Source organism: Setaria italica, chromosome II, assembly GCF_000263155.2.
Source record: "Setaria italica strain Yugu1 chromosome II, Setaria_italica_v2.0, whole genome shotgun sequence".
In the NCBI taxonomy this organism is placed as follows: domain Eukaryota; kingdom Viridiplantae; phylum Streptophyta; class Magnoliopsida; order Poales; family Poaceae; genus Setaria; species Setaria italica.
In genome coordinates, this window is record NC_028451.1 from 26,893,357 (window position 1) to 26,919,540 (window position 26,184).

At 45.0% G+C, this 26,184-nt stretch overlaps 1 protein-coding gene and 1 pseudogene across 4 annotated transcripts; both read left to right on the top strand.

The window, feature by feature from the left end:
• The first annotated feature begins 1,332 nt into the window (after positions 1 to 1,332).
• Positions 1,333 to 20,453, top strand: LOC101757767 (calmodulin-binding receptor-like cytoplasmic kinase 3). 4 transcript variants are annotated; one of them, XM_004956543.3, is made up of 9 exons: positions 1,337 to 1,705; positions 2,628 to 3,782; positions 4,387 to 6,612; positions 6,746 to 6,830; positions 8,184 to 8,434; positions 10,163 to 10,322; positions 10,404 to 10,493; positions 19,437 to 19,717; positions 19,862 to 20,453. In XM_004956543.3, the coding sequence occupies exons 1-9, from the start codon at positions 1,418 to 1,420 to the stop codon at positions 20,303 to 20,305; spliced, it is 4,980 nt and encodes a 1,659-aa protein (XP_004956600.1). In that variant the 5' UTR covers positions 1,337 to 1,417; the 3' UTR covers positions 20,306 to 20,453. The 4 variants fall into 4 exon arrangements, with proteins under 4 accessions (XP_022680126.1, XP_004956600.1, XP_022680125.1 ...); XM_022824390.1 differs by having other exon boundaries at positions 4,768 to 6,612; XM_022824391.1 differs by lacking the exon at positions 4,387 to 6,612 and having other exon boundaries at positions 1,333 to 1,705.
• Positions 20,454 to 21,271: 818 nt separating this feature from the next.
• LOC101753199 lies at positions 21,272 to 21,808 on the top strand (annotated as a pseudogene).
• Positions 21,809 to 26,184: the final 4,376 nt, after the last annotated feature.

Consider the following 26,184-nt stretch of genomic DNA (forward strand, 5'->3'; position numbering starts at 1 on the left):
GTCCATGACTTGTGAAATATAGTCATCAACTAATACATGTGCTAGTCTAATATTCATGTGTGTCCTCACATGAACTCCGACTAGGGACAACTTTAGAATAACCATACAAGTAAAGAGTTTCACATACAATTCACATAATTGCAAATCAATTCAAGTAGCCTTCAATGGATATTCAATGAACACAACATACAAATCATAGATACAAATGAAATATCATCATCCCTATAATTGCCTCTAGGGCATACCTCCAACACTTAGCCTCCAAAACTTGTCCTATAAAAATGACCATCTAACAAAGACCTACATAATACCTTATGGCCTACTTAATGAATCGATCATTTACTTCCATCATCGATGCTCGAGTCAGACTCGCTAAATAAAGAAAACTAATAGGTTTGATAATTACTGCAAAATTACATGCATAATTAATTCTACTTAGTAATCCGTCCATCCGATTAAGAAGAACTTTTAGTATTGCTACTGTATCGTCTAAAATTTTCTAAACGTCCGACCGAAGAAGTATATGAGAAATTTTGTACTTTGATTTGGACCTTTGTGCCATAGATCATTTATTGGGCCTGTTCGCTTCAGCTTATTCAGCCGGCTTATCAGCCACCAAATAGTGTTTTCCTCTCACAACAAATCAGCCGTTTCAACTTTTCAGCCGGCTTATAAGCTGAAGCGAACAGGCCCATTGACTGGTCCTACGAGGCTTATCGTTAACTTATCATCCATGGGTGGATGAGAATGATACTTGGTCAACTCGTTTGTCGTTAACTTATCATCCATGGTAGATGGGAATGATACTTCGTCAACTCGTTTGGTAAAGAAATGCATCTTACTCATGTGTAATGGTGTTAGTTATTATCAAACACCAAGTAGCTATACAATTTGCAGTAATTAAGTGAATCCAGCCAACCTAACCCAATTGGAAGCTTGTTAAGATGGCATCATTTTGCCACTTTGTTGAAGCCACATTACTAGGAAGCATCTACTCTATCAATTTTTTCTCCATCCCAAATTACTATTCATTTTAATTTTTTTAGTATATAGTTTTTTCCATCTAAATATAGCATATACACACCCACAATGTGGGCAGACATTACTAATAGAAACTAAGTTTTTTTTTAAAAAAATTGGTTGCTACTGTCTTCTAATTTTGTAATAACAAATCCAAGCAAAGTGCTGCTTGTCATGGTAATTTGTGAAGTCTCCCTGGAAAAATACAAGCTAAATTGTGCAAAATTAGTAAACTTTCTAAAGTGAGGAGAGTTGCTCTTTTCTCGGTCTAAAATATCCTTGTGATTAAAATCAAATCAGGCGGGGGTATGCACGCCACTATCTCCGTCCGGATTCCGGAGTAGTCAGAGAGCCGCCTACTACTGGTCAGTCTTCTCGCTCCTCCACCGAAATCACCATGCCGCACGCCCACGCCGCCGCCGTCGTAGATCGGCTGCTACGCCGGCTCGCCTCCGACGCTCGCCGACTAGAGCTGCCGCCCCACATAGACGATGACCTGGAGCATGTGGGCCGAACTCTGTCGAGGTTGCAAGATGTGCTGGTTAGCCTGGAGGCCCGTTCCGGGGCGCAGGAGTGGATGGGAGAAATCAAGCAGGTCGCGTACGATGTGGAGGATCTGCTGGATGAATTTGAAGTTGAAGACCACAGTAGCATCAAATCTCAGACGAGCGGCTGCATTTCTGAGGTTTTTGGTTCGATAGCCCTTGCCACTGCATTTGCTTTAATTTATTTTTCCCATCGGGGATTTTTCCATATATATAGAAATGAATTTTGTATGAATTCTAGTGCTAATTACTAGTGGATATTTGCTAAGTAACTCAAGGTAGGTAAAGTTTTAATTTGACATTTTGACTTCTGATGTCACATGGTAACTTCATGGTTTGAGAGTGCATATCCGGTAAAATGGGCTGAGAAATGTGTATCAAGTTGTTGTAGAATTTTAAAAGGTTTCTTTAAACAATCCACTGATACGGGAGGGCATTTTCTAGACCTCCACATAATTTTAAAAGAAAACTTTGTTGATACAAAAATCTGTCCTTTTTTTTCTATCTCTAGAGTTAACTTGAGTTTGATCTCATATATTTTCATGGGGGACACAAACATGGCCTCTGCTATTTCTAATAATTTTTGGGGAAAATTTCACAAAAAAAAACATTGGAAATTATTCAAAACTTCTGTTCTGATTTTCAATGTATATACAATTCTTGGAATTTCACTGGCTAACAGATATCTACTATTTGTATTTGGTTTGCACCTTGTTACCATCTAAATTATTGTCAAGCACCGTCAATTTTCTCAAAAGCCAAGGATACTGACTTTCAGTATTAACCTAAATTTTGAATTAAATTCAGAGGATCTGGATACAGTCCGCTCTATGCCTCTATCCACACAAACCCTTGCTGACTACTAAGTTATTAAACTTATGGCATAATCAGTTCATCATTTGAGCTTAAGTTGAAGTACTGCAACAATTTGTGGTTCCACCTCATAAGTTACTGCAGCAATTTGGTTTCACATCATTAGTTTAGCTATTCTGTTTAAATATGCTAATTATTGAACTTACTAGAAACTAATCGTCTTTGCGGTTGTTTGAAATAAATATACAGGCAGCACCATTGTGTCGTGCATGTTCATTTCTCCTGCTTAGTCCTAGCACAAATAGAATGAAAACTATCAGAAGAAGGTTGGACTTTTCAGAAAAAGATTCCATCATTTTCAGTTCGATGCAGTACTCTTGTCCTGATGTTGAGAAATTTGATAATGGAGTATTTGATACATCTGCGATCGTTGGAAGAGATAACGACAAAGCAAAGATAAAGGACATGCTCTTGCAGAGTAATGAAGAAAAATTGTCAGTCATTCCTATTGTTGGCCTGGTGGGGTTGGGGAAAACAACTCTTGCTAGATTAATTTTCCTTGATCAGGAAGAAGGATTGAATTTTGATTGTCGTATATGGATATTCTTAAATAGAAAACTAGACCTAATAAAGGTTGCTAGTGATATAATCTCGCAATGTAATCATAAAGAAGGAAACCTCTTAGATGTTCATACAGATATCGAGATCCAGGGAAACTTGCAGTTGCTTAAGAATTCTCTTCAAGAGGCACTTCGTGAAAAGCGATGTCTAATTGTCTTGGATGACCTTTCTAGCACAGATAAAAGCCAGTTGGATGAATTGAAGGAAATGCTGAAGGGTACAAATGAGTGCGTCAAGGTTTTAGTGACCACCTCAAGTGAAATAACTGCAGAACTAGTGCACACCATCCCACCATACAAGTTGCGTCCTTTATCTGAAGATGACAGCTGGACAATATTTTCTCAAAAGGCTTTTGGGAATTCGAACAGTAATAATGCACACCTTTTGGAAGTCGGGAAGGAAATAATGAAAAGGTGTGAGGGAGTACCACTATTAACACATTTTCTTAGTTCAATTGTACATAATCAAGACACGGATATGTGGTTAGCTGCAAAGGATGAAGAAATATGGAAATTAGAAAGAAGACTTGCCACTAAAGTAGAATTGTTTTCACCATTATATCGCATATACTATGAATTCCCCTCAATAACTAAATTGTGCTTTCTATATTTATCGATATTTCCTAAGGGATCTGCTATAGATAAGGAAAAGCTTATCCGACAGTGGATTGCTCTTGAGATTATTGGATCAAAACATGACTCCTTTCCTCCTTATGTGCATGGGGAGATGTGCATTCAAGACCTTTTGTCAACGCATTTTCTCCAAGTTCAAAATATGCACTCAGTAAGTCACTGTACGTACTTGTTAGCTTCGTAGTATTACTTTTCATGTTTGGCCTATGCCTTTAGACCTTTAACTGGTAACAAATTAATTATTTATTGTATATTCAGTAATTTAACTGCTAATTCTATGCTCTTGTCAGCCTTTCACATTATAAAGATTTATTGAACAACAAATACATAGTAAACAACTCCAGTAATATACTTCTCTATTTATAGAATATGTGGCCTATGATCCATTGGGGTAGGGGGGAATACTAGTTTAGTTTCTCATATGCATTAAGTTCATTAGGGAACTTGTATAGTACAACCTGCTATTAAGTTTCAAAAGGTTTTTGAGGTTTAGGTAACAATATTTTATTTAGATGTCAAATTTTTTTATGATACAATGCAGAAACCACCAGTAGTAGGATGAGAAGTATGGAAATAGTGATTTTTAATGCACAAAACAACATAATCATCATGAACAATCAGAAGTTTGAAACAAACACCATAAAAAATAATGCAACTACAAGGAAGTCATAAGTATAGTTGCCAAGCATCTAATAACCAAATCACATGACATGTAGCGCTTAAATTAAATTTATTTATGTGCTATTTATCTTCAGGTTGATGGCATGGACAATGGAATAATTCCTGCATCACTCTACATTCATAACTTTGTCCATGAATTTGCAAGACATGTTGCTTGTGATGATATTATAGTTTTGGATGGTAGTGAAATGCAAAAGGTCAGTGGAAAAGGGCAAACCTTCCAATATGCACTGTTGACATGTTACAGAGGGCAATCAACACTTTCCCATTCACTGCTGACCAGGACAAGGGCACTACATCTTAGGAACTCAGAGTCTATAACGATTCCTAGTGAAGCATTTGAATTACTTAAGCACTTGCGTGTTTTAAATCTTAGTGGATGTTGCATTGGAGAATTACCAGCCTCTGTCAGTCATTTAAAGCATCTAAAATATCTTGATGTCTCTGGTATGCAGATTCAAACATTGCCTTCCTCAATGAGTAGGCTGACAAACCTTGAGTTACTGGATCTATCAAAAACTTTTCTCAAGGAATTACCCTCTTTCATTGGTAATTTCCAAAATCTAAAATATTTAAACATGCATGGCTGTGACAAACTTCAAAATCTGCCTTCATCCCTTGGTCATCTACAAAGACTGCAGCATCTTCGGTTGTCATGCTGCAATGTTATTGCTGAGCTACCTGACTCCATGTGCAATCTTCATGATCTTCGAATTTTGGATATATCTAAATGCACTGAGCTGCAACACTTACCTCCTTTATTTGGTAACTTAGTCAACTTGGAGGATGTAAGACTATCTAGTTGCTTCAACCTTAAGCAGTTACCAGAATCATTTGGTAATCTTTATTTTCTTAGGTTCCTGGATCTATCAAGCTGCTATGAACTTCAGCAGTTGCCTGACTCTTTTACTAACCTGGACAAGTTGGAAGTTCTTTTACTCCGGAGATGTTGCAGACTTCAAAATCTCCCTCCCTCATTTGCATCAATTAAGTACCTCAGAATTTTGGATCTGGCTGGCTGTGAAGCACTTCATGTAAGCACTGAGATGTTAACAACCAATCTGGAACATCTGAACCTACAACGGTGTCTAAGTCTGCAGATTCAGCCATACTACTTTGAAAACTTCAATAAGTTGAAGTTTCTGAATCTCTCCCAGTGCCTCCCTACCAGTGATTGCCTAAAAACTGTCAGTTATTTGTTCAACTTAGAATATCTAAAGCTATCTGAAAATTTCCTTGACATACCTATTTCTTTCTTAATGCTTCAGAAGCTGCACACATTGGACCTCACTGATTGTGCTCCAATACATCAATCCTCTAATGTACATCAAATATGGCCAGATATAATAGGAAAAATTACAGGGCTCAGATTTGTGTTGACAAAAGATCCAGTGTTAGTGGCCTCTCTTCCGGAACCTATACGGTGCTCCGTTGGCTATGATGAACAGTCACCCATAAATACTGATGAGCTTGTTATTTCAGACACCACAGGGGATTCCAGAGGCCTTAGTATCGCTAAGATGCTGAACCTGCAGAATAGATTGGAGCTTCGTTTCCTTAAGCTGGAGTGGGTCCTTACTTCTCAGTCAGCTGCAGATGAATTAATTGAATATGTAAATGAAGAGGAAGTGCTGGAAAAACTCCAACCAAACCAGACATTAGAGCAATTTGAGCTAGTTAGATATATGGGTTGTGCATTTCCTACATGGATGATGAACACACCGATGACTTCACTCCCATACCTTGTCAATCTTCGTTTGTTCCACCTACATAACTGCATTGCTCTGCCTCCACTTGGCTGTCTAAAAAATTTGCGCTACTTGCATATTAAAGATATGCCCAACCTCTTATATCTAGAGATGGGTCTTTCTGGGGGGCCAGAATTCTTCGGGAAATTAACTCACCTGAAATTGGAAACACTGAATTTAAAAGAGCTGCCTATACTGTTGTCTGCCAGCAAGGAGAATCCCTGTTTCATGTTTCCTGCTCTTGAGGAATTATCCATTCTATCTTGCTCTAATCTTATATTCAAACCATCTATGCCAAAGTGTGCCAAATATGTAATAAAAGAAAGTAACATGGTTCTGCAATGTGGACAACTTTTGGGGCCATTGTCATCTCCATCACCAGCAAAAATAGAGATAAGTGGGTGTATCATACCTTCCGATCTGTTACAATGGTTTAAATCCATGGAGACTCCTGAGGAAGTAGTAATAGATGGTGAAGCACTTACATCTTTTGAGACCCTGGAGATACAGGGCACTCAAGAACTGTCTGGTAGTATGATTCCAACTGAAAGTGTAAGTTCATCTAGGATGTACATGTTACATCAATCCACTACTTGTCATCCTATTTACTTTTGGAACATATCTATGCTTTCTTTTCTGTTGTCATTGACAATGTTCAAGAACACTTTTCTCTTGTCAAATATAGGACGGTGCCCCTAAATATACTGTTATTGACAGCTCAAGAACAGTGAAAGCTTCTCCAAGGTTTGGCACGACTTCTGAACAATCAGGTTAGCATGATAGCACATAATTTTTTTTCTACACTAGATTGAATAGGAAGCCTCTGTGACATTACATCATTTTGGTTCTTGTTACTGGCAGTTCTCCACTATTAAGGAAAATGATTAACATTTTTGTTGTTAGGTATTTGTCTAAGTAAGTTAGTATATTTGCAGTTTTGCATGCACATAAGTCTGATGGTTAGAAATTACTTGGATTTTGATTACATGCACGCCCTAGGAAACGGAGTAATCAAGCTTCTTGAATGTGTGTATTGGTGTGTATCTAAGGGTCCTTACCCCCATTTTCTTCTTAATATAATGATATACAGATCTCCTGTGTGTCCGGGAATAAAAAGTACTTGGATTTGTTCATGAAAGAGAGTGGACTCGAAATTCCACAGTAGAAAAATTAGTTCAAAAGGGTCTAAAAGTCCCTTGTTACATCATTACATCCAAGAATGTGAAGCTAAACTGATCAACTACTACCATATGGCAGCGTATGAAAGTTGATGCTTCAGTACAGTTTTTCCATGTTCCAATTCGGTAAAACTGGTCATGTGTATTGCCACGTTTGTGACTTCAAACATTAATAGGATAATTTCTGTACTTTGCGTGTCCAGTATAGAAATAAAACTAAAAAACTGCAACTATGTTATATAAGCCGCGTGGACCACCTCAATTTGTGCTAGGGCGTCACATGCTTGTCAAACATGATGGAATACCCAGTTTATGCATCTAGAGGGCCTTGTTTCTACACCTTGTTAACATTGCATCTCTCAGTGCCCTAAGATCATAAGCAAACATGAACAAAAAGTAATCTCCAGGGGGTGGGAATGATTGTTAAAATATTAGTGCTATACCTGATGCTAAACTTGTGAATCAGGTTAGGTATACATTAATATTAGTTTAAAAGAATATTAATCGGAAGTTTTATTTCATGCTGCACCGTAATTATTGAAGAGATAAAATATTTTTCTAGATTACTTCTAATTAATTTAGGCCTTGTTTGGTTAATTCCCTTCCCTAGGGGATCGAGGGGGATTTTGACTTGTAGGGGATTTCATCCCTCCCAATCCCCTCCAATCCCCTTCAAACCGAACGAGGCCTGTTTTGGCGGTATATTGAGTTTAAGTATCTCCATGATATTTAAGCTTAATATCAATATTGTAAGTTGCAAAGCATTAGATGTCTTATTCTCTCTTTAATTGTATCCTCACTTTCTAGTCCAAGACTCCAAGTGCAATTTCTATTTGCTTTAGAATGTCCAAAAGAAAAATATGGAAGTCAATTCAGTGTGATATGTAATTAGTGGCACACAAATAACATTTTCAGCTATCCTGCCTTACCAGTTTTCTTTTACAGTGGGTCCTATTTCATCCTCTAAAGTAAGCATGGCATCCAAGGAGATCCTGTCAACTTTACATAGGCTGGACAAGTCAGAAATGTCTGCACAAATGCGTGGAGATGTATTTTTAAACTTAAGCCTTAGGCAGGTTCGGAAGGCTACTCGGAATTTTTCACCTTTATTAAAGCTAGGTGAAGGAGGAATCTGGGCAGTCTACAGGGCTGTATTACCTGATAACTTGATTGTTACCATCCGGAGAGCTAAAAAGGTTCCTCCAAATTCTATTATTTTCTTTCTCTGTGTCCTTGCTTACTAATTTGTTATTCATCAATATCATATTGGTCATCCACATATTCTGTTTTGCTGACAAGATAATTCTTTTTCGGACTACTTTTTTACTGCAATAATTAGAGTAAATTGCACCCACCATACAACAAATTGTCAGGTGGGTGCAGATTGGTCCAACAACTTGTAAAATGCTCAATCTAATACAATAACTTGACAGGTGGCTGCAGATTGGTCCAACAACTTGTAAAATGCTCAATCTAATACAATAACTTGATAGATGGGTGCGGATTGGTCCAACAAGTTGTTAAGTTGTTCAATTTAGTGCAATAACTTGATAAATCGGTGCATCCGTAATCCCAATTGTGAAGAGGTATGGAATGAGGGAAACCACCACCACACATTGGGGGGGGGGGGCTTGACCTTTCATATAAATAGCCAATATGGCTTGGAATACAAAGGGACAAGAACTAAACAATCATCTAATACCAATGTTATAATGAGCAACATTTTGCTAATGCTAGATCAGGTATATAATTGCATCGGAACAAATTATTGAGTATTATTATAACATGGATATTCGCATCGTAATGGCAATGTATTTGGCCAAGATTAAAACTTTCAGTGTTCAGGAAATTAATGTTATATCTTCATACAAATTATTTTTATACAATGGTATAATTTTGATTAGGAATATTTAATTCCATATCCAATTGATAAGTTCACCCTCACTGTTTTTTAAATATTTGACTATATGCATTGTTCAGTTACAGAAAAAACTAATATATTAATACATACTAACAATACCTTTTAGGAGTTTGGCATAATTATTTTTAAAGCTGCATGTACTTATTTAGGAAGGGATTCTGAGCTAAAATAACAGAGACAAACATGCTTGTATACAAATGTTGAATTCATGAGCAGAATCGTTGAAAAAACCTAAGGTCACATGATCCCTGTTTTGGACTTTAGTCTTTCGGTAATACCAATGGCGTAATTCTAAAATTAACTATTGAACAATAAGTTATGCACACAGTTGAAAACCAGCAGCATGGTCATGATCAACAACTTCTATTAACAAAAATTAAGAATTATTAACTGGAAGAAATTCACATGACCATGTACTTTGCTTAATATGACTTTTATTAACAAGAATTAAGAATTATTAACCGGAAGAAATTCACATGCCCATCTACTTTGCTTAATATGTTGTCGTTATAACGTTAGGACTGTAAGTGCACTAATTTTCCAAATTATTGCGCTAAATTAAACATTTTACAAGTTGTTGGTCCAACATGCACCCACTTGTCAAGTTATTATACTAAATTGAATATTTTACTAGTTATTGGACTAAACTGCACCCACCTGACAAGTTGTATGGTGGGTGCAATTTACTCCAATAATTAATTGAATTGTTTTTACAATGATGTGAGATAGTCTCCAACCTCCAGAGAGAATGGTAACCTGTTTGCATTGCATGAGTTTAGGCTAAAATGGCCTGGAACCTAATGATAAGCTGAAGGATAGAAACAAGTACATTTGCCACAGGGTTGCAATTGATCAACCTAATTGAACCAGTAGATCAATTTATGTATATTTAATGTAAATTCTGCATAACATTCACTGGAATTTGCTAGAAATTACCAATGATATGCTTTTTTTTTACCTTCACTAGTTAGTAATAATAACAGACTGTATACTCTGTTGCCAGGGTCACATTCAAGAGGCAAAATGTCTCATGAAAGTGAAGCTCCTTACAGAAATTAGTCACTGGAGTCTGGTGAGGTTCCTAGGTTTTATTGATAAAGGAAATGAGTGTATTAGGATAACAGAATATGTTCCGAATGGCACTCTCAGACAACACCTACATGGTATGTTTAGTTTTCTAATTTGTTCTCATTTTCATTGGATAGTTTGAATTACTTCAATTCTTTCTTAAAACCTATCTGCAGACCAACATAAGAGAATCCTGGATTTCAATCAACGCATAGTGATTGCCCTTGATGTTGCTATTGCATTGACTTACCTTCATTTATGTTTTGGTAAGAAAGCAGTGTTCATTGCTTGAATTATTTCCTTTTTGATGAAATCGTTGCTTGAATGTTGGTTCAGTGTTTTCTTTCATTAAATTGCAACATTCTCATATTTTGCATGAACCAAATGGAACAAGGTTTTCGTAAGAACTTTTGTTGCAAGTTTTCTTCATTATCAGTACAATCTGATATGGAAAATCTCTTGATTCTGTAATCACCATTTGTTTTCGGATTCGTAATTGTGAGGATATTTGGTTTGTTGTCAAATTCCATGTTAGTAGCTGAACTGTTACTCTCATTGAGAGGATGACACTAGAAGTTGGGGCAATTTTTCTAGTTTACTTCTCACACAATGCCATGACCAACCAAGGGGTTGGGGATACATATACATGTAGGCTGGTGGGCAGCCAAGCATATGCTAGATGCTAGTCTAAGATGCTATCCTAAAAGCTAGTCTAAGATGTTGTCCTAGTGCTGCAGCATGCAGGGAGTGCTGCAGCCCCACAAAGACCAAACAGCTGCAGCATGCAGGGAGTGCTGCAGCCCCACAAAGACTTATCCATCATTCTCCCCCTAAATCTTGTGGGAAAGTTGGACCATCCCGGTCCTGGAGCAGAGCTCAAGGAACTTGATCCTCCCAAGGGGCTTGGTGAGTAGGTCCGCAAGCTGATCCTTGGTGTTGATGTAGCTCGCCTTGATGCTCCCTTCCTCCAAGCAGCCTCGGATGAAGTGGTACCTCACTTGGATGTGCTTGCTCCGTTCATGGAAAACGGGGTTCTTTGCCAGGGCCAGAGCGGACTTGCTGTCCACCCTGAGCTCCACTATTTTATCGTCTCTGCCAAGGAGATCACTAAGCAGCCAAGCGAGCCAGAGCGCCTGAGTTGAAGCGGTGGAAGCCGCTATGTACTCAGCCTCGCAGCTGGACAAGGCCACCACCTGCTGCTTGACCGACTGCCAGCTAACGAGGCACTTGCCGAGGAAGAAGAGAATCCCACTCGTGCTCTTGCTGGTGTCGATGTCGCCGGCGTGGTCGTTGTTGCTATACTTGATGAAGTGTGCCGCCCTGGAACACCTCGGGTAGAAGAGACCGTGGTTGAGAGTCCCCGCAATGTAGCGGATAATCCTCTTCACGTCCTGCTGGTGCTCCGTCGTCGGTCGCTGCATGAACCAACTGACGTAGCCAACGGAGAATGCCAAGTCCGGCCGTGTGTGGGTGAGGTAGCGAAGGCTCCCCACAAGACGTCGGTACTGCATAGCGTCTACATCCTCCGTCGAGCTATCGCGGCTCAGCTTCAGCCTCTCCTCCATCGGAGTGAGAGCTGGGTTGTAGTCGGTGAGCCCAGCTAGCTCTACGACGCGCTTGGCATAGACGGTCTGTCGAAGCGTAATCCCGGAGTCGTCCTGGTGCACCTCGATCCCCAGGTAGAAGGAGAGAGGTCCCAGGTCACTCATTTGGAAGGTGGCCTTTATCTCTTCCTTGAACGCCGCCACCTCTGCATCCTTGGTGCCGGTGATCACCAAGTTGTCGACGTAGACACCCACCAGCAAGGCATCTCCTCCATTGCCCCACTGGTAGATGGCCGCCTCGTGCGGGCTTTGCTCGAAGCTCATCCCTTTGAGTGTGGAATCCAACTTGGCATTCCACGCCCTCGGTGCCTGCCGCAAGCCATAGAGGGCCTTGCGCAAGCGCAGCACCTTGCCATCCTTGCCGGGGATTGCAAAACCCGACGGCTGGTGCACGTAGACCTCCTCTTTCAAGTCGCCGTTAAGAAATGCCGACTTGACGTCCATGTGATGAACGCGCTAGCCTTCCTGGGCGGCCAGCGCAAGGAGGAGTCGTACGGACTCCATCTGTGCCACGGGGGCGAAGGCATTGTCGAAGTTGATCCTCTCCTGCTGCACGAACTCGCGTGCCACCAAGCGAGCCTTGTGCTTGACGATGGCACTGGCTTCATCCCTCTTCAGCTTGAACACCCACTTAAGGGTGATCGCGCGGTGACCACGAGGGAGATCATCAAGCTCCCAGGTGCGGTTCTTCTTAACCGCATCCATCTCCAACTGCATTGCGGCGCGCCATGCCGCGTCTCTCGGCCTCTGCGAAAGACCGAGGCTCGTTGTCGTCGCATGCAAGGTGCAACTGTGCCTCCAGGTCGTGAGGCACCGGTCCCGGCACTGGCTGGTCGCCGAGGAGGTCCTCCATCGTACGGTACCGCAACGGCTCGCCGTCGTGGTACGCGTCGATGCGCTCCTCGTCGTGAGAGAGCAGAGTAGTGAACTCAACTGGGCTGTGCTCGACATGAGCTGATGTTGGAGTAGACGTGCCCGGAGGGGTGGCTGACGGTGCTGGAGTACGTGGCGTCGCCGACTGTGGTGGTGTCGGTGAGAGACTCGTCGCACCCGGAGTCGTGGCTGGAGAGCGTGGCGCTACCGGGGTAGCTGGCGCTGGAGTTGGTGGAGGTTCGGGGATTAGGGTAGGCACGCTCGGTGAAGAAGAGCTGCCTACTCCCCCAGCTCCCTCGAAGTGGACGTACTCGATAGTGAAGTTGTCGTACGTCGGAGTCGAGCCGTCGTCCACCGCCTTGTCCCACGCCCATCCTCGCCCTTCGTCGAACACAACGTCGCGCGCCGTGCGCACACGCTGTGTCTCCGGGTTGAGCCCTCCGCGTAGCTGATGAGCACTCCCGGAGTGCTCCTGTCATCGAGCCTTCCGATGTGGCCAAGCTCCTTGGCGAACGCGAGGCAACCAAAGACCCGCAGGTGGGACACCGTCGGCTTGCGCCCATGCCAAGCCTCGTACGGCGTCCTGCCGTCGAGCGCCTTGGTGGGCGAGCGGTTGAGGATGTAGACAGCCGTCACCACCGCCTCTCCCCAGAAAAAAGCTGGCATCCCCCTCTGCTTGAGGAGGGCCTGAGCCATCCCCACAACCGTCTGGTTGCGCCGCTCGACGACGCTGTTGTGCTGCGGGCTGTACGGCGCGGAGTAGTGGCGCTGAATGCCCTCATCAGCGCAGTACGACGCGAATTCAGCCGCCGTGAATTCGCCACCGTTGTCAGTGCGCAACATGCGCAGCTTGCGGTCGCACTCCGCCTTCGCAGCAGCCTGCGCGCGCCTGATGGCGTCCGCAGCCTCTCTCTTGCTGTCGAGAACCATCACCCATATGTAGGGGGAGAGGTCGTCGACTAGCAGCAAGAAGTAGCATCGTCCTCCCGGTGTGGTCGGTGTCATTGGGCCACACAAGTCCCTGTGCACGAGCTCGAGCCGCTCCTTGGCTCGGAAGCTCGCCTGCTGGGGAAAGGGGCCTCTGCTTTGTCAACAAACAGACGTCGCAGAACTGCTCCATGTGGTCAAGGTATGGCAGTCCTCGCATCATCTCCTTAGCACTGAGCCGCTTCAAGGCCTCGAAGTGAAGATGCCTGAAGCGCTCGTGCCATTGCCACGCCTCGTCGTCCCAACGAGCAGCGAGGCAGAGGGGTTGTGCCACCTGCACATTAAGAATGTAGAGTCGATTTGCGCCTTTGGTTACCTTGGCAAGAAGGCAACGATGGCGGTCCCAAATCCTCATGACTCTGTCCTTGACCTCCACGCGCGAACCGTTCTCATCCAGCTGTCCCAAGCTGATGATAGAGTTTCTCAACGTGGGGATGTAGTACACTCCGACGAGCAGCCTGTGCTCTCCAGACTCGGCAGTGAAGATAACGGAGCCGACGCCCTTGATCTCCACGCTAGAGGCATCCCCAAACTTGACGGTGCCTCGGACGCTAGAGTCAAGCTCGGTGAAGAACTCCCGCCGACCGGTCATGTGCTGGGTAGCGTCGGTGTCAAGGCACCACCCATCAGTCTTGTCGTTGCTGGAGCCGTCGCCGAGGAAGGCGTGTGCCCTCAGCTCGTTAAGGTGGAGGAGAGCTGCTGCGGCCGATGCCGCTAGAGGCAGCTCGATGCTTGCGTGTGCCAGGAGCAGAGCCGGCTCCTCCTCCTCCGCTAGTGTGACGTGAGCCTGGCTACGTCTTGGCTGTCGACAGTCCTTGGCCCAATGGCCAAGCCTGCCACAGTTGCGGCACGCGTCATCTCGTGCCGGCCTGCGCTCGCTGGCGGCACCATCCTGGGCGCCTCGTCGCGCGCCGCCCTCGGCGCCTCCTCGCGCCTTGCCGCGCCTGCGGCCGCCTGTCGAGGAAGAAGGCCCCCCTTCTTCCGATCACCCTGGCGGGCCTCCCACTGCTCCTGAGTGAAATGGAGCTTCCCGCCAATGATGACAGGCCCTTAGGGAGGCTGTGGCTCATCGTTGTCGACGACCTTGAGGCGACCTATCGCCTCCTCGATTGACATCCTGGAGAGGTCTAGCAGAGACTCGATCGATCGAGCGATCTGCTTGTACTTCTCGGGAACGCAGCGGAGGAGCTTCTCGACAGCTCTCTTCTCGTCGTAGGTGTCGTCGCCGTACTGCACCATCTTCTGCAACAGAGTATTGAGACGGAGAGCAAAATCATCAACATCCTCACTTGGCTTGAAGGCCAGGTTCTCCCACTCCTTGCGAAGTGCCTGCAGTGTGGACTTGCGGGCGCGGTCGCTGCCGATGCGTGCCGCAGCGATGGCGTCCCAGGCCTCCTTGGCAGTCCGCTTCTTGGAAAGCGAGAACTGCATCTCGGGCGGGACTGCAGCGATGAGGGCATCCAGCGCCCGTCAATCCTCGTCGTAGTCGACGTCACCGTACCGGACTGCCTCCCACATGTGCCGCAACTGGAGCCTCACCCTCATTACCGCGGCCCACTCGACGTAGTTAGTCTTGGTGAGGGTAGGCCACCCACCACCGGGGCCGACGTCCTTGACAACAGCCTGGACCCCGTGGTGACCATGGCGTCGGTCCGGGGAGGGAGAGCTGCGCTGCCTGTAAGGGCCACGCTCTCCGTCGACCCGACCGCAGCGCCGCCGGTCGAACTCCATCTCCGCCTCCACCTGGGCAGCCCTTTCCTGCAACCGCTGGATCTCCATTGCGGGGTCGATGTGCGGGTCGCATTGGGAGTCGCGCCCCCGCCAGGAGCGCCGCCGGCGCATGCACGCCCGTCTGGGCTGCCGCCGCCGCGCCCGCGGGGGTGCGCGGCTGCCCACGGCGCCGCCCGCTCTCGCGCTGCCTCCCTCGCCAGCTCGAGCTCTACGTCGAAGCTGCCGTCGGCAGATGTAGATCTACTGATGCTACCGTCACGTAGTGCCTTGAGCTCCGGTGCCGCTGCACGTGCAGCATCTGCCGCCGCCGCTGCTTCCGCTTCCACTCTCGCTGCAGCCAGCTCCGCCGCCACCAGCCTCGACGCCCTTGCTGCCGTCGCAGCGGTCTCTGCCGCCGCTCGCGTGCGCTCCTCTGCCGCGGCGAGCTCGGCCTCCTGCCAACGCCGCGCGCTCGAGGCGATCGAGTGCTGAGACTGTCCTGCGGACATAGCGCGCCACCAGGGGGCTGCTGCGTGGGAAAGAGGCTGCTGCGTAGAGGGAGAGGAGTGAGCAGGGACAACCGGTGTTTCTGCTACCGGCTGGGAACGAAGGGTGGCTGGGGAAGGATGTGAGCAGGAGATGTTCAAGCTATAGGATAGTACGGCTCTGATACCAGTTGTTAGTAGCTGAACTGTTACTCTCATTGAGAGAATGACACTAGAAGTTGGGACAATTTTCCTGGTTTACTTCTCATACAATGCCATGACCAACCAAGGGGTTGGGGATACATATACATATAGGCTGGTGGGCAGCCAAGCATATGCTAGATGCTAGTCTAAGATGCTATCCTAAAAGCTAGTCTAAGATGCTGTCCTAGTGCTGCAGCATGCAGGGAGTGCTGCAGCCCCACAAAGACCAAACAGCTGCAGCATGCAGGGAGTGCTGCAGCCCCACAAAGACTTATCCATCATGCCATGCTAAACTGAAGCAAGTTTGGCCATTCTCGGCTAAAATTTGGTTCATATCAATAGTTTTGCAATGCCGTACTTTCTTAGCTCTAGCGACCACCTATAATAGGCTTTTTTTTTTGGCATCTTTTGATAGAATTTTTGGTTGAGCTTATTCTTTAAATTCACCTTTATTTGTTAGAATCGCTCACATTTGTCACGTAAGGGTGATACATCCTATTGACGCAAAAATCGGGTGGTGACTTCCACGTGCTAACACACGAAACCCGAGAAAATCTGCTTCACTCTTGTACGGGTTGTAAATCAACGCGTGTGGTGAACGCGGGCGTGCCAATCAATGCAGCCGATACGAATAGATATGATCGGCTGGATCAGCCGATGTATGCGCAATCAATGCAGAGGAAACGCTGAGAGTGTAACCTGAACAGTGCTATGCGAACAATACTTGAAACAGATCCGATCGGCTGTACGCCTGTACGATAATCTCTTGACAGAAGAACAGGATAAAAAGCTGATAGAAACTACTTCAAGCTGGATAATGGTGATAAAAGCTAAAACAACAAGATGAACTTGCAGATGTAGCAGATATCGATATCTTGGTGAATAAATCTAAACAAAACCACAGCGATACGCCCGGAAGTTAAAGCCTAAAAATTACTCAGTAGACGCGAAACTCACAATCTAGCCGGAGATCAAGTTGATGCAGCCCCGCTAGCTTGGAAGAACTCGTTGAAGAAAAAGATAACTTTGGCGAAGTTGCCGATTGAAAGTAAATTGCGAGTAAAGTAGATTTGTATTGATGTGTGTACATGTCCTTTTTTAGACCTCGCAGGGCCTCTATTTATATTCTTAAATCCCAAACTCCTAGTCCCTGTCGATTACGATGAAATACAAGATTTATCTCTAAGAAACAAACTATTTAAATAAAATGACTCGTGCAAGAGTCGGACACGAGTTTAACCTTTATTAACTAACTCTATATTTACTATCTAGAAAGATCTTCAGCGGAATCTCCGAAATCCCTGATCGGATAGAATCTCCTTTCTTGTATTGGCCAGGCCCTTTTGTCTCCATCGGCTAGGTCTCCATCGCCTTCCATCGGCTGAATCCCTCTGTTCTCATCGGCCGATCCCTTGTGACTTCATCGGCTGGACTACTGTGACTCCATCGGTTGGACTATGGTGACTCCATCGGCTGGGCTACCATGACTCCGTCGGCTGGACTGCTGCGACTCCATCAGCCGATTCCACCAGCCGTTGTTCCTTCGCCCTATACCAGCACCTTCGCTACCTTTTGACGTTAATTTCGACACGTGTCAAAAAACGGTGTCAACACATCCCAATTATAAGTGAGGACCCCTAACCTCATTGGCTGGCTTTAGAGTCCTGTCCACAAGATGTGAGTGAGCAATCTTGGACCAGCTGGACATGGGTGCATATGAAGGGCCGACGATCAGGGTGTACTAGTAAGGCATGGCCTAAGGAACCATCAGCTTATGATGAAAGGGAGGTAAGGGGCTGAGGGTCACCAATGTGTGAAAGGAAGTTTATTTGAATATTTCCACATTGCTCGTGGAAGGGTAATGCCCAACTTATAACTGAGGAGTCCAACATCTCACTGGTTAGCTTTTGGGGTATTTTGATCCTACAATATTGTTATGTAGTTTTTAATGATTGATATTATGGTGGAACACTTCTCCTTCGATCATTCTATATAATCCCATACCATGAGCTGTTTGTGATAGGGATATGAGAACGTTACGTGTTATGTAACATATGCTTTGAATTATCTTGATGTGCTATCCAACCCGTCACATCTTTGTGTGCATAATACATATGGTGGCATGTTTGGAAAGCTCTAGAACTCTAGTTTCGCATTCAAGGAACAGTCCATCACCTTTTCGACTTTTGAGATTGAAGTTAATGTTATTTCGGGGCTACATGAGAATTAAAATGGCTTCTCATATAACCTACCAAGCTGGTATGGTGGATAGCATTAATAGTTGTTCACAGGCTCTTCAGAATACCGTATGTAAACCTCTAATGTAAAAGAGGGAAGCCTTTTATTATGAAATTTTAGCCACCTTGAGTGTGTTATCCTCACATGGAAGAATATTTGGAAGCTTTTAGTAACGCATACTAAGAGTCTTATGTCGTAGTTGTTTTTCTTCCTAGGGTGTTCGTAGAATGTGAACTTTGGTTCACCCCATTCTTGCTGTCTTCATGGCTATATGGCATGATTGTATTGGTTGGTTTTTGTCGATTTGTGGAAGGGTGAATGCCTCGAGGTTCGTTGCAGGCACAATATCCTGTGATGCACTGCCTTTTCGTTATGTCATGCAGGGGCAATTATCCTCCTTTGTCCCAGCATGTAGATTGGACCAACAACATTGCTATCATGTAACTCGTACACATGTGCACATCATTTTTTCTCTCGAACACAATAGAGCTGCACACAGTCTGGTACCTTTGAGACTAATGGTTTGATTTGTGAGACATATAGGTCAGTATGGAATTTTGGAACTTAATGAAAAAAGGAAGGTTCATCTAATTTATTTCCACTTCTCGTTTTCCTGAACGAAATCAAAACTAATGCATAAAATTAACAAAAGAGGGGAACATTACACCAAATCAACTAAAGAATTACACCTTCCATTCATTCCCTCATGCACCAATGGGCCTTTGAGATTTATTTAGAATTATTAATAGGCTAGGCCCATATAACTCGACAATACACCACCAGATCTTGAAGCCACCAGAAAGATTTACCTACTCCCGATACTGTTTGATATACCAATATTTCTATGACTGCAAAGTTTTTGTTAGCAAAGGAGACTGTAAAGTTGAACATCCACCTAGAACTTCAAGCTTCACTAATCCACAACTTGAACAATGGACAATGCCTTAAATTGTAAGTTTTGTGCGGACAAGTTTCAAATAAAGTCAACTGATTTTTAAGACAATATAAGCTAATAAAGTCAACTGATAACTCAACAAAATCAGCTGTTGAGAATTTTATTGTTGGTTTTACTGCTTGGTGGTTCTAACTTGTATGTGCTTGTTAACAGGGCAAGCTGTAATCTGTTACAATTTGAAGACATCAAACATCCTACTGACGGAGAGCTACAGAGCAAAAGTATGCTGTTCTGAACTGTCAGGAATTGGACATGTTATGGCACTTACGGGGACAGTGGGCTACATTGATCCAGAGTACTTCCAGACATCTGAGCTCACTGCTAAATCTGATGTCTACTCTTTTGGAATTTTACTTTTGGAAATCCTATCTTCTCACGGGCCACAAGACTGGAACGTATTGATGAACCACCAGCAGAGCAGTGTTGTACAATGGGTAAGTTGGACGCCACTTGCTTTTAGCTCCAGTAGTTCTTGTCTCAATCACGATCAAATTGATGTGAAGTATTGGTTGTTAAGAATAATTTAGTGTACTTGCCCATAAACTCCACTCTATGTTCTTAATTCTGCATGCTCGCAGGCTCTCGAGAAATTCTATGATGACCTCATGAACGAGATATTGGATTACCGTATGGAGGATCGTGTTGCTGGAGAAGTGCTTAGAGACTGGCTTAGCTTGGCATTAAGTTGTGTGGCTTCACGTGGCAATGATCGCCCAAGCATAGAAGTGGTTGGGGAGCGACTGTGGAAAATATGGAAAGATCATCGAAGAAACATAGGAGAACAGCATGAGTATGAAGGAAGTTGGGATGAGTTTGTCAAGCAAGAGGGAATTCTGAGGCATGAAAAATCTGTGCTCAAGAAAAATTGGGCCCCTTCAGCAACAGAGGAGGAATGGTTTGGGTATATTAAGCAGATTGAATTGGTCCAAGAAGGTTGTTCTGTTACACAGGATAAGGAACACCTTTTGCGTTCGCGATCTGCTTCATTAGGCGATAGCAATACTACAGTATCTCCTCGGTAGAAAGTTTCAATTTGATTGTTTTCCTCATTCTATTTTTCTGTTGTGTGTATGAGATTTGAGAAGGTAACTAGGCGTACCCTCGTGCATTACTGTGGTGAATTATATGGGTATTTGATATAAATGATTCGTAGTTTTCTATAGTTGCTAATGTTAGTGCTAAATAAATTCGCTAGTAGTGCACCATTTAAAATATAAATCCTTGCAGTGATGTTTCAAAATGAATTTGTGAAAATTAATGTTTAAAATTCTTCAAAGCGATACATGATGTCCAGCCGGTCACAATTCTTCTTGTTAGTTAAGGCTCATGTCACGCTTTGAGAATTTTGTACAATCTAGCTCATAATGACTGTTTAACAGATAATGGATTGACCTTTCAATTTTTAGCTTACGAAACTATTTCAGTGTACACGCATTATAATTTATAATAAAGAAAAGGTTGTATATGTGGAGTAATAAATCAACAGTTGTGCACACCTCAGATATTTATATCTTTGTCTTAGTAAATCATCAGGCTTGTTGTTATGTTGTTTTTTTATTAGTTGTATTACTCAGTTTGGGTTTTCATTTTTTAATATAATTGACAGCTTTCCTGTCTGGTTCGTTTAAAAAAAATTATGCATCTAGACATAGGGTATATTTAAATGCATAACAAAGTCTATAAATTTTAAAAAATTAAAATAACATATAATTTGAAATGGAGCAAGTGCCACTTCCACGACCACTGCCCCTTGCCAATCGGCCGCGGGAATCCGACTGACGTTCAGGCCGTCGAGACGTTTAGCACCGTCCGACTCCGAGACGGGGTCCTGGCGCCACAATGCTCCCCGACTCCGATCGGGCTACGCCCCTGAAGCTTGTTTATAGTTTCCTTACATATACAGGACTTATCCTGTTACCAACGCAGCCATTATCGTTACACGACTCTTACCGATTTCCTCCGATCCGCGGTGAGAGCGAGAATGCGAGATGGACAGCGGCGCGATACGCCGGATCCTCCGCCCACGGGGCGCCCTGTCCCAGCTCATCCTGCTCGGCCTCCTCCTGGCGCACGCGCTGATGGCCTACACCGCGGCGGAGGCGGCGGCCGGTGCGGAGCTCACGGCGAGGGTGGTCGTGTCCGGCAGCATGGAGCCGGCGTTCAAGCGCGGCGACTTCCTGCTCTTCCGTAGGAGCGACGACGACCCCATCCGAGCAGGCGACGTTGTTCTGTTCAAGCAAGCCCACGGCGACGTCGCGGTAGTTCATCGCGTGATCGAGGTCCACGAGCGGCGGGACGGCGGCGGCGTGGACGTCCTGACGAAAGGGGACAACAATGGCGTCGACGATTATTCCGGGTTCTTGTACAGCGAGCCGTGGCTGCATCGGCACCAGGTCATGGCGAAGGCGGTCGGCTACCTGCCCAAGGCCGGCTGGATGAACGTCGCTGTGAATGAGAAGCCAGCGGTTCGGAAAGTCGTCGTCGGGGTTCTAGGGCTCGGAATTCTAGTTACTGCACTTTATTAATTGACTAGGTGATGGTCCGTACGTTACTACGGGCATACAAATTTTAAACGAAAGAATAATTATTATGAAAATGAAGCCATGTAAACGACTACGTATGCACCTCAGTAATTCCAACTCTTCACAAACTCATTGGTGAGGTTTGGTGTACTTAATCAATTTTATAAAACTATTCATCATATTCAGTTGATTCCTATTTCCGTGACCTCCGCTAGTATTTCCTTCAGATTCGTAACTTTCTCAAATAGCTTGGTTATGATGCCCTGGCAGCTTCATCTACTAAAACACTACCAATCTTTGAAGCAGCAAGGAGCACATCCTCTGCCATTTGTTCTGTAAAGCATAAAATTAGATCGTGTTACTTGGTCTAGAAATATAGAAGTCCTTTAATCAGCAGAAAACTAAAACTGAATGTCTACACAGAATGAGACACTATTTATTTGTCAATTTGCATGTCTGAATCTCTAGAGGAAATTCCATGTTGAAAATAATAAGGCATTGAAGAAATTCTATTGCAACCTTGCTAAGGGGGGAATTCTACGAAACACTTGTTTTTTCATTTGTGAAAGGAAAATTATCTTTAATAAATTTGATAACCATGGGTATTCATCGTATCACCAAGAAAAGAGAATGTTCTAGAGACGCAAATATTTAGAAAAGAGGATTCAGCGAATGTAGTGAGCACCTGCTGATAACTGGAGCCCGTAACTCTCCTACAATTCTAACACTTAAAGGCAAGAGTCCAAACAGGTCTCATATTCATGCAGTCGATCTAGAGAAAATAAAAAAAGGTAAATATTCTGCATACAGATATCAAAGAAGGCAGGTGGAATTTGAGTCAACCAACAGGTCTTCTTTCAAAAGTGAAAAAATGACTATAGCGAAAACTGAAAGTTTGCAAAGGCCAATCTGTACTGAAATAGCACATACAAAACTACCATAGTACCAAATCTGGTATGACAAATATTTTGCTTTTCAGCACTGCCACATGTATGTTACTGGTCCAACAATTTGAGAGTGAGGCACTGAGGCCTCCCAACACCCCAAAGCTGGAAAGAGCAATTAAATCATGGTTGTCAGTTGTCACTCCAAACACTTCCACCCATACTGTCGGTGGTGAACATGTAAATACCATAGCTTCTCATAGCAAACACCTCGCATAACTTGATCTTGTAGATGCTTCAAATCAGGTGTTTTGTCTGCAGGAGAAGGGCGCAGAAACATTCTGAGAATGGATAACAGGGTGTTCTGAAAAAAGTGAGCCACCACACCCAATAAGATTGTTGAATTATCAGAAGATGAAAAACACTGATAATGGCTAGCAAGGATGGAGGAAAGCTTTATAAGCAATCAAGGGACAAAGGATTGGAACATCATGGATCATCGTCCCATTCTTCATCCGCTTGAGAACACTCCTTGAACCCCTCCATCTGCACAATGGAATGTTCAACCATGTTGCACATTTGAATTCAAATATATGATCAATCCTTGGGCAAAAAGGTTTAAATTACAGCGGCATCTCTACATATCACACTATACAAATCAGAAAGGTGAAATTGTTTCACTTATAAAGGAACAAAGGATTTCTCCTCTCCAATTAACAAAAGCAGCACCGGATGGATCATCTCGCAATATACTTGCTTTTATGTCGGTCACCCAGAGCAGAGAACAGATGAGATGGCCTACACGTCAGCAGCTGCGTTTGAAGACATGCTCGGCGTCTTCTTCCCCGAGCAGAACGCCACCCAAGCCGCCCTTCCATTCTACTGCAGCTAGAGCTGGCGTCGGCAGGCAGCAGCTCGATTTCGCCAGGCGGGCGTGCTGGCGACGGGCGGCAAGCCGCGGCCGTGCAGGTGTGCGGGGGATGGGCGAAGCTTCATCAGCAACAGCAATGCAATCCACCCCTGAGATGTCTCCATAGTCTTGGATGGTGCGTTGAACATTTGCTCCATCCATTGTTAGTGCTCATGATTGTTGGATTTCTCTGGTTGGGGTGCTGATTTTTTTGGCCATGGTAGTTATTGCTCGTGGCATGCACCATCGTCTTGGATTCATCAGCAAGTCAATCGTCTCGATGTTTTGGCCTGCGCCTACCTCGCCACCCCCGAGGAGGTCGCTCGCGTTGAGCTCGCCCGCTCTGGATCTTGCCCAAGCCGGATTCGGCACCCTCGCGCGTGCAGAGCTTGCCTGCGCCGCCCAGGCTACACGGAGGTCGCCCTCGTCAGATTCGGCCCCTCGCCGGAGCTCCTGCGCGTCTCGTCGGCCGTCCGCTCCCGTGCCCTCGCCGATGGGTATCCGCGCACGGGCCTGCGCGCGACGGTGCTTCACGCCGTGGATGGGGGATGACCCCGTCGCTCGATCTGGGGAGGTCGGAGGACCGAGGCGGACCGGAGGCGGGGAATCGGCATTTCAGGGTGGAGGGCACCCGTGGCTCTGCCGGCAGAGTCACGGATGTCGACGCGGACGGTAGATTCTTTTTAGGAGTGAGATTGATGCTCATGAAAGTTGTCTGAATGTCTTATGCTGTGACCAATGTCGCTGCCTATATTTGAAGCTTTAATTTTTCTATATAGGTGATTTGTAAATTGCAAGCGATGAAAAGAAGTCCGTAGCAAAACGTTCTTTAAGCCACTGAGCCTGTACCCGTACATGATGAGAAAATAGTTTGGCCGATACTAAATTATGTCTCCGTTTGCGAGACGTAGGCATATCAAGATTCAAATTTTACAATGATCAACTAATAATTTTACTATTAATTTTATATTTTTATAATATAAACTTTATATGGTTAGATTCTACGATGATTATAAATTTATAACCATAAATAATATAATATAAGATAAATAAATAATCAAAATTTTACTTGAAATACCGTGCCAAATTATACCATATCTTATAACACATGGACGAAGGGAGTGCGTATAAGATGGACTAAGTCGACATGTAAATCTTTGAAAAAGAAAAAGAAAAGATGTACAATATCAGTGTAGTCTCGTCCGCATGCAAGTAAATACGCGAGCAGGACGGTTGTAACATCCGCAAAATCACCAACTAAAATTAACCATTAAAAATTACTTTCAAAATCATTTTATCGTTGAGCTTCCGAAAATCCAAACTCTTCCCGGTGATTTCACCGTCCCGGCACCCAAGCCGACACCATCCTTTTATCCTCTCCCGTAATTTTTGCCGCGTGCCATTGACAGACCACCGCGCGTGCCGCAATCGCTACCGATTTCCCTTTTCTCTTTCCCCCCTCCCTTTTCTTTTTTCCTTTTCTCCTTCTCTTTCTTCTTCCAGAACTTCTTTCTTCTTCCTCCTTCTCTCTCCTCTTCCTTTCTTCTTCCTGGTTTCCTAGCGCCACTCCTCCGGCTGGACCCCCAGCTGGCCCCTCCCTTTGGGCGGCGCCCCAACCGGCCCCCCACGGCATTAACTCCCTGGCCGGCCGCCCTTTACCCCCTGGCGTGCCGCCCAGCGCCTCACCGGCCCGGCCCCCGCGCGTGACTGCCCCGGCCCCGGTGCCGCCTCGGCAGCGCGCCAGCGCCCCCCACCTACTCGCCCCGGCGTGCCGCACGCCAGAATCCCCGCCAGTGCCCCTCCACCAGACTCGTCGGCTCGGCCCCTACTGCCCGCCGCCTGGAGCTCGCCGGCCCCCACGACCGGCGGCTCGTCATCTTCCTTCCTCGCCGGCTATAAAAGGGGGCCATCCCGGCCGCCCCTCTCCCAAGCCGCGCCCCATCATCCACCGTCAGCGCCACTGCCCTCCCCCGCCTTGCTCCCTGCACCCAGCCGCCGCCGCCGCCTGAGCGCCGCCGCCACTTTGACCACCGTCGGCCGCCCCTCTCCCATCTCCAAGTGCCCGAGGTAATGGGCAAAATGGGATCCTCTCCCCTTCCTCCACCTCCTCCGCCCACAGCCCGCCGCCGGTGAGGCCAGCCGGCCGGCCGCCATCAGCCCTTCTCTCCTTCCCACTCTCACTCTCTCTGTTTCATGGGAGAAGGAGGAAGAAAGCCCCAAATTCCGATCTAACCCCCTGAAGTCCACTATTCGCGAAACAGTCCTCCCACCTCTCTCAAAAGAAACCTCACGGATAAGCCCCTCCACCTCCAGAAATATTTACAAATAGGTCCCTGGTTCCTTGCAAATCAGTCCCAAACCTCCTTTTTAAGCCCCTAATTCATGTTTAACTCGTCATTTCATGCGCCAAACTTCCTCCAATTAATCCCAAATTTGACCACGTCATCCTCCAGTATACTTCCGCCGATCCATATCCAAATTTCTTAAAAATACTCATCCTACCTATTTTTCGTTTGTGTTTTCTGTTCGGAGCTCAACGGGTAAAATTCGATTTTCTTGTATTTATTTGTGTGCCCGTCTGTGTG

Coding starts and splice junctions, on each gene's coding strand:
- LOC101757767 (XM_004956543.3), top strand. CDS start 1,418: ATGCCGCACGCCCACGCCGCCGCCGTCGTAGATCGGCTGCTACGCCGG. Junction 1,706..2,627: donor CGAGCGGCTGCATTTCTGAG/GTTTTTGGTTCG, acceptor ATAAATATACAG/GCAGCACCATTGTGTCGTGC. Junction 8,435..10,162: donor CCATCCGGAGAGCTAAAAAG/GTTCCTCCAAAT, acceptor CTCTGTTGCCAG/GGTCACATTCAAGAGGCAAA.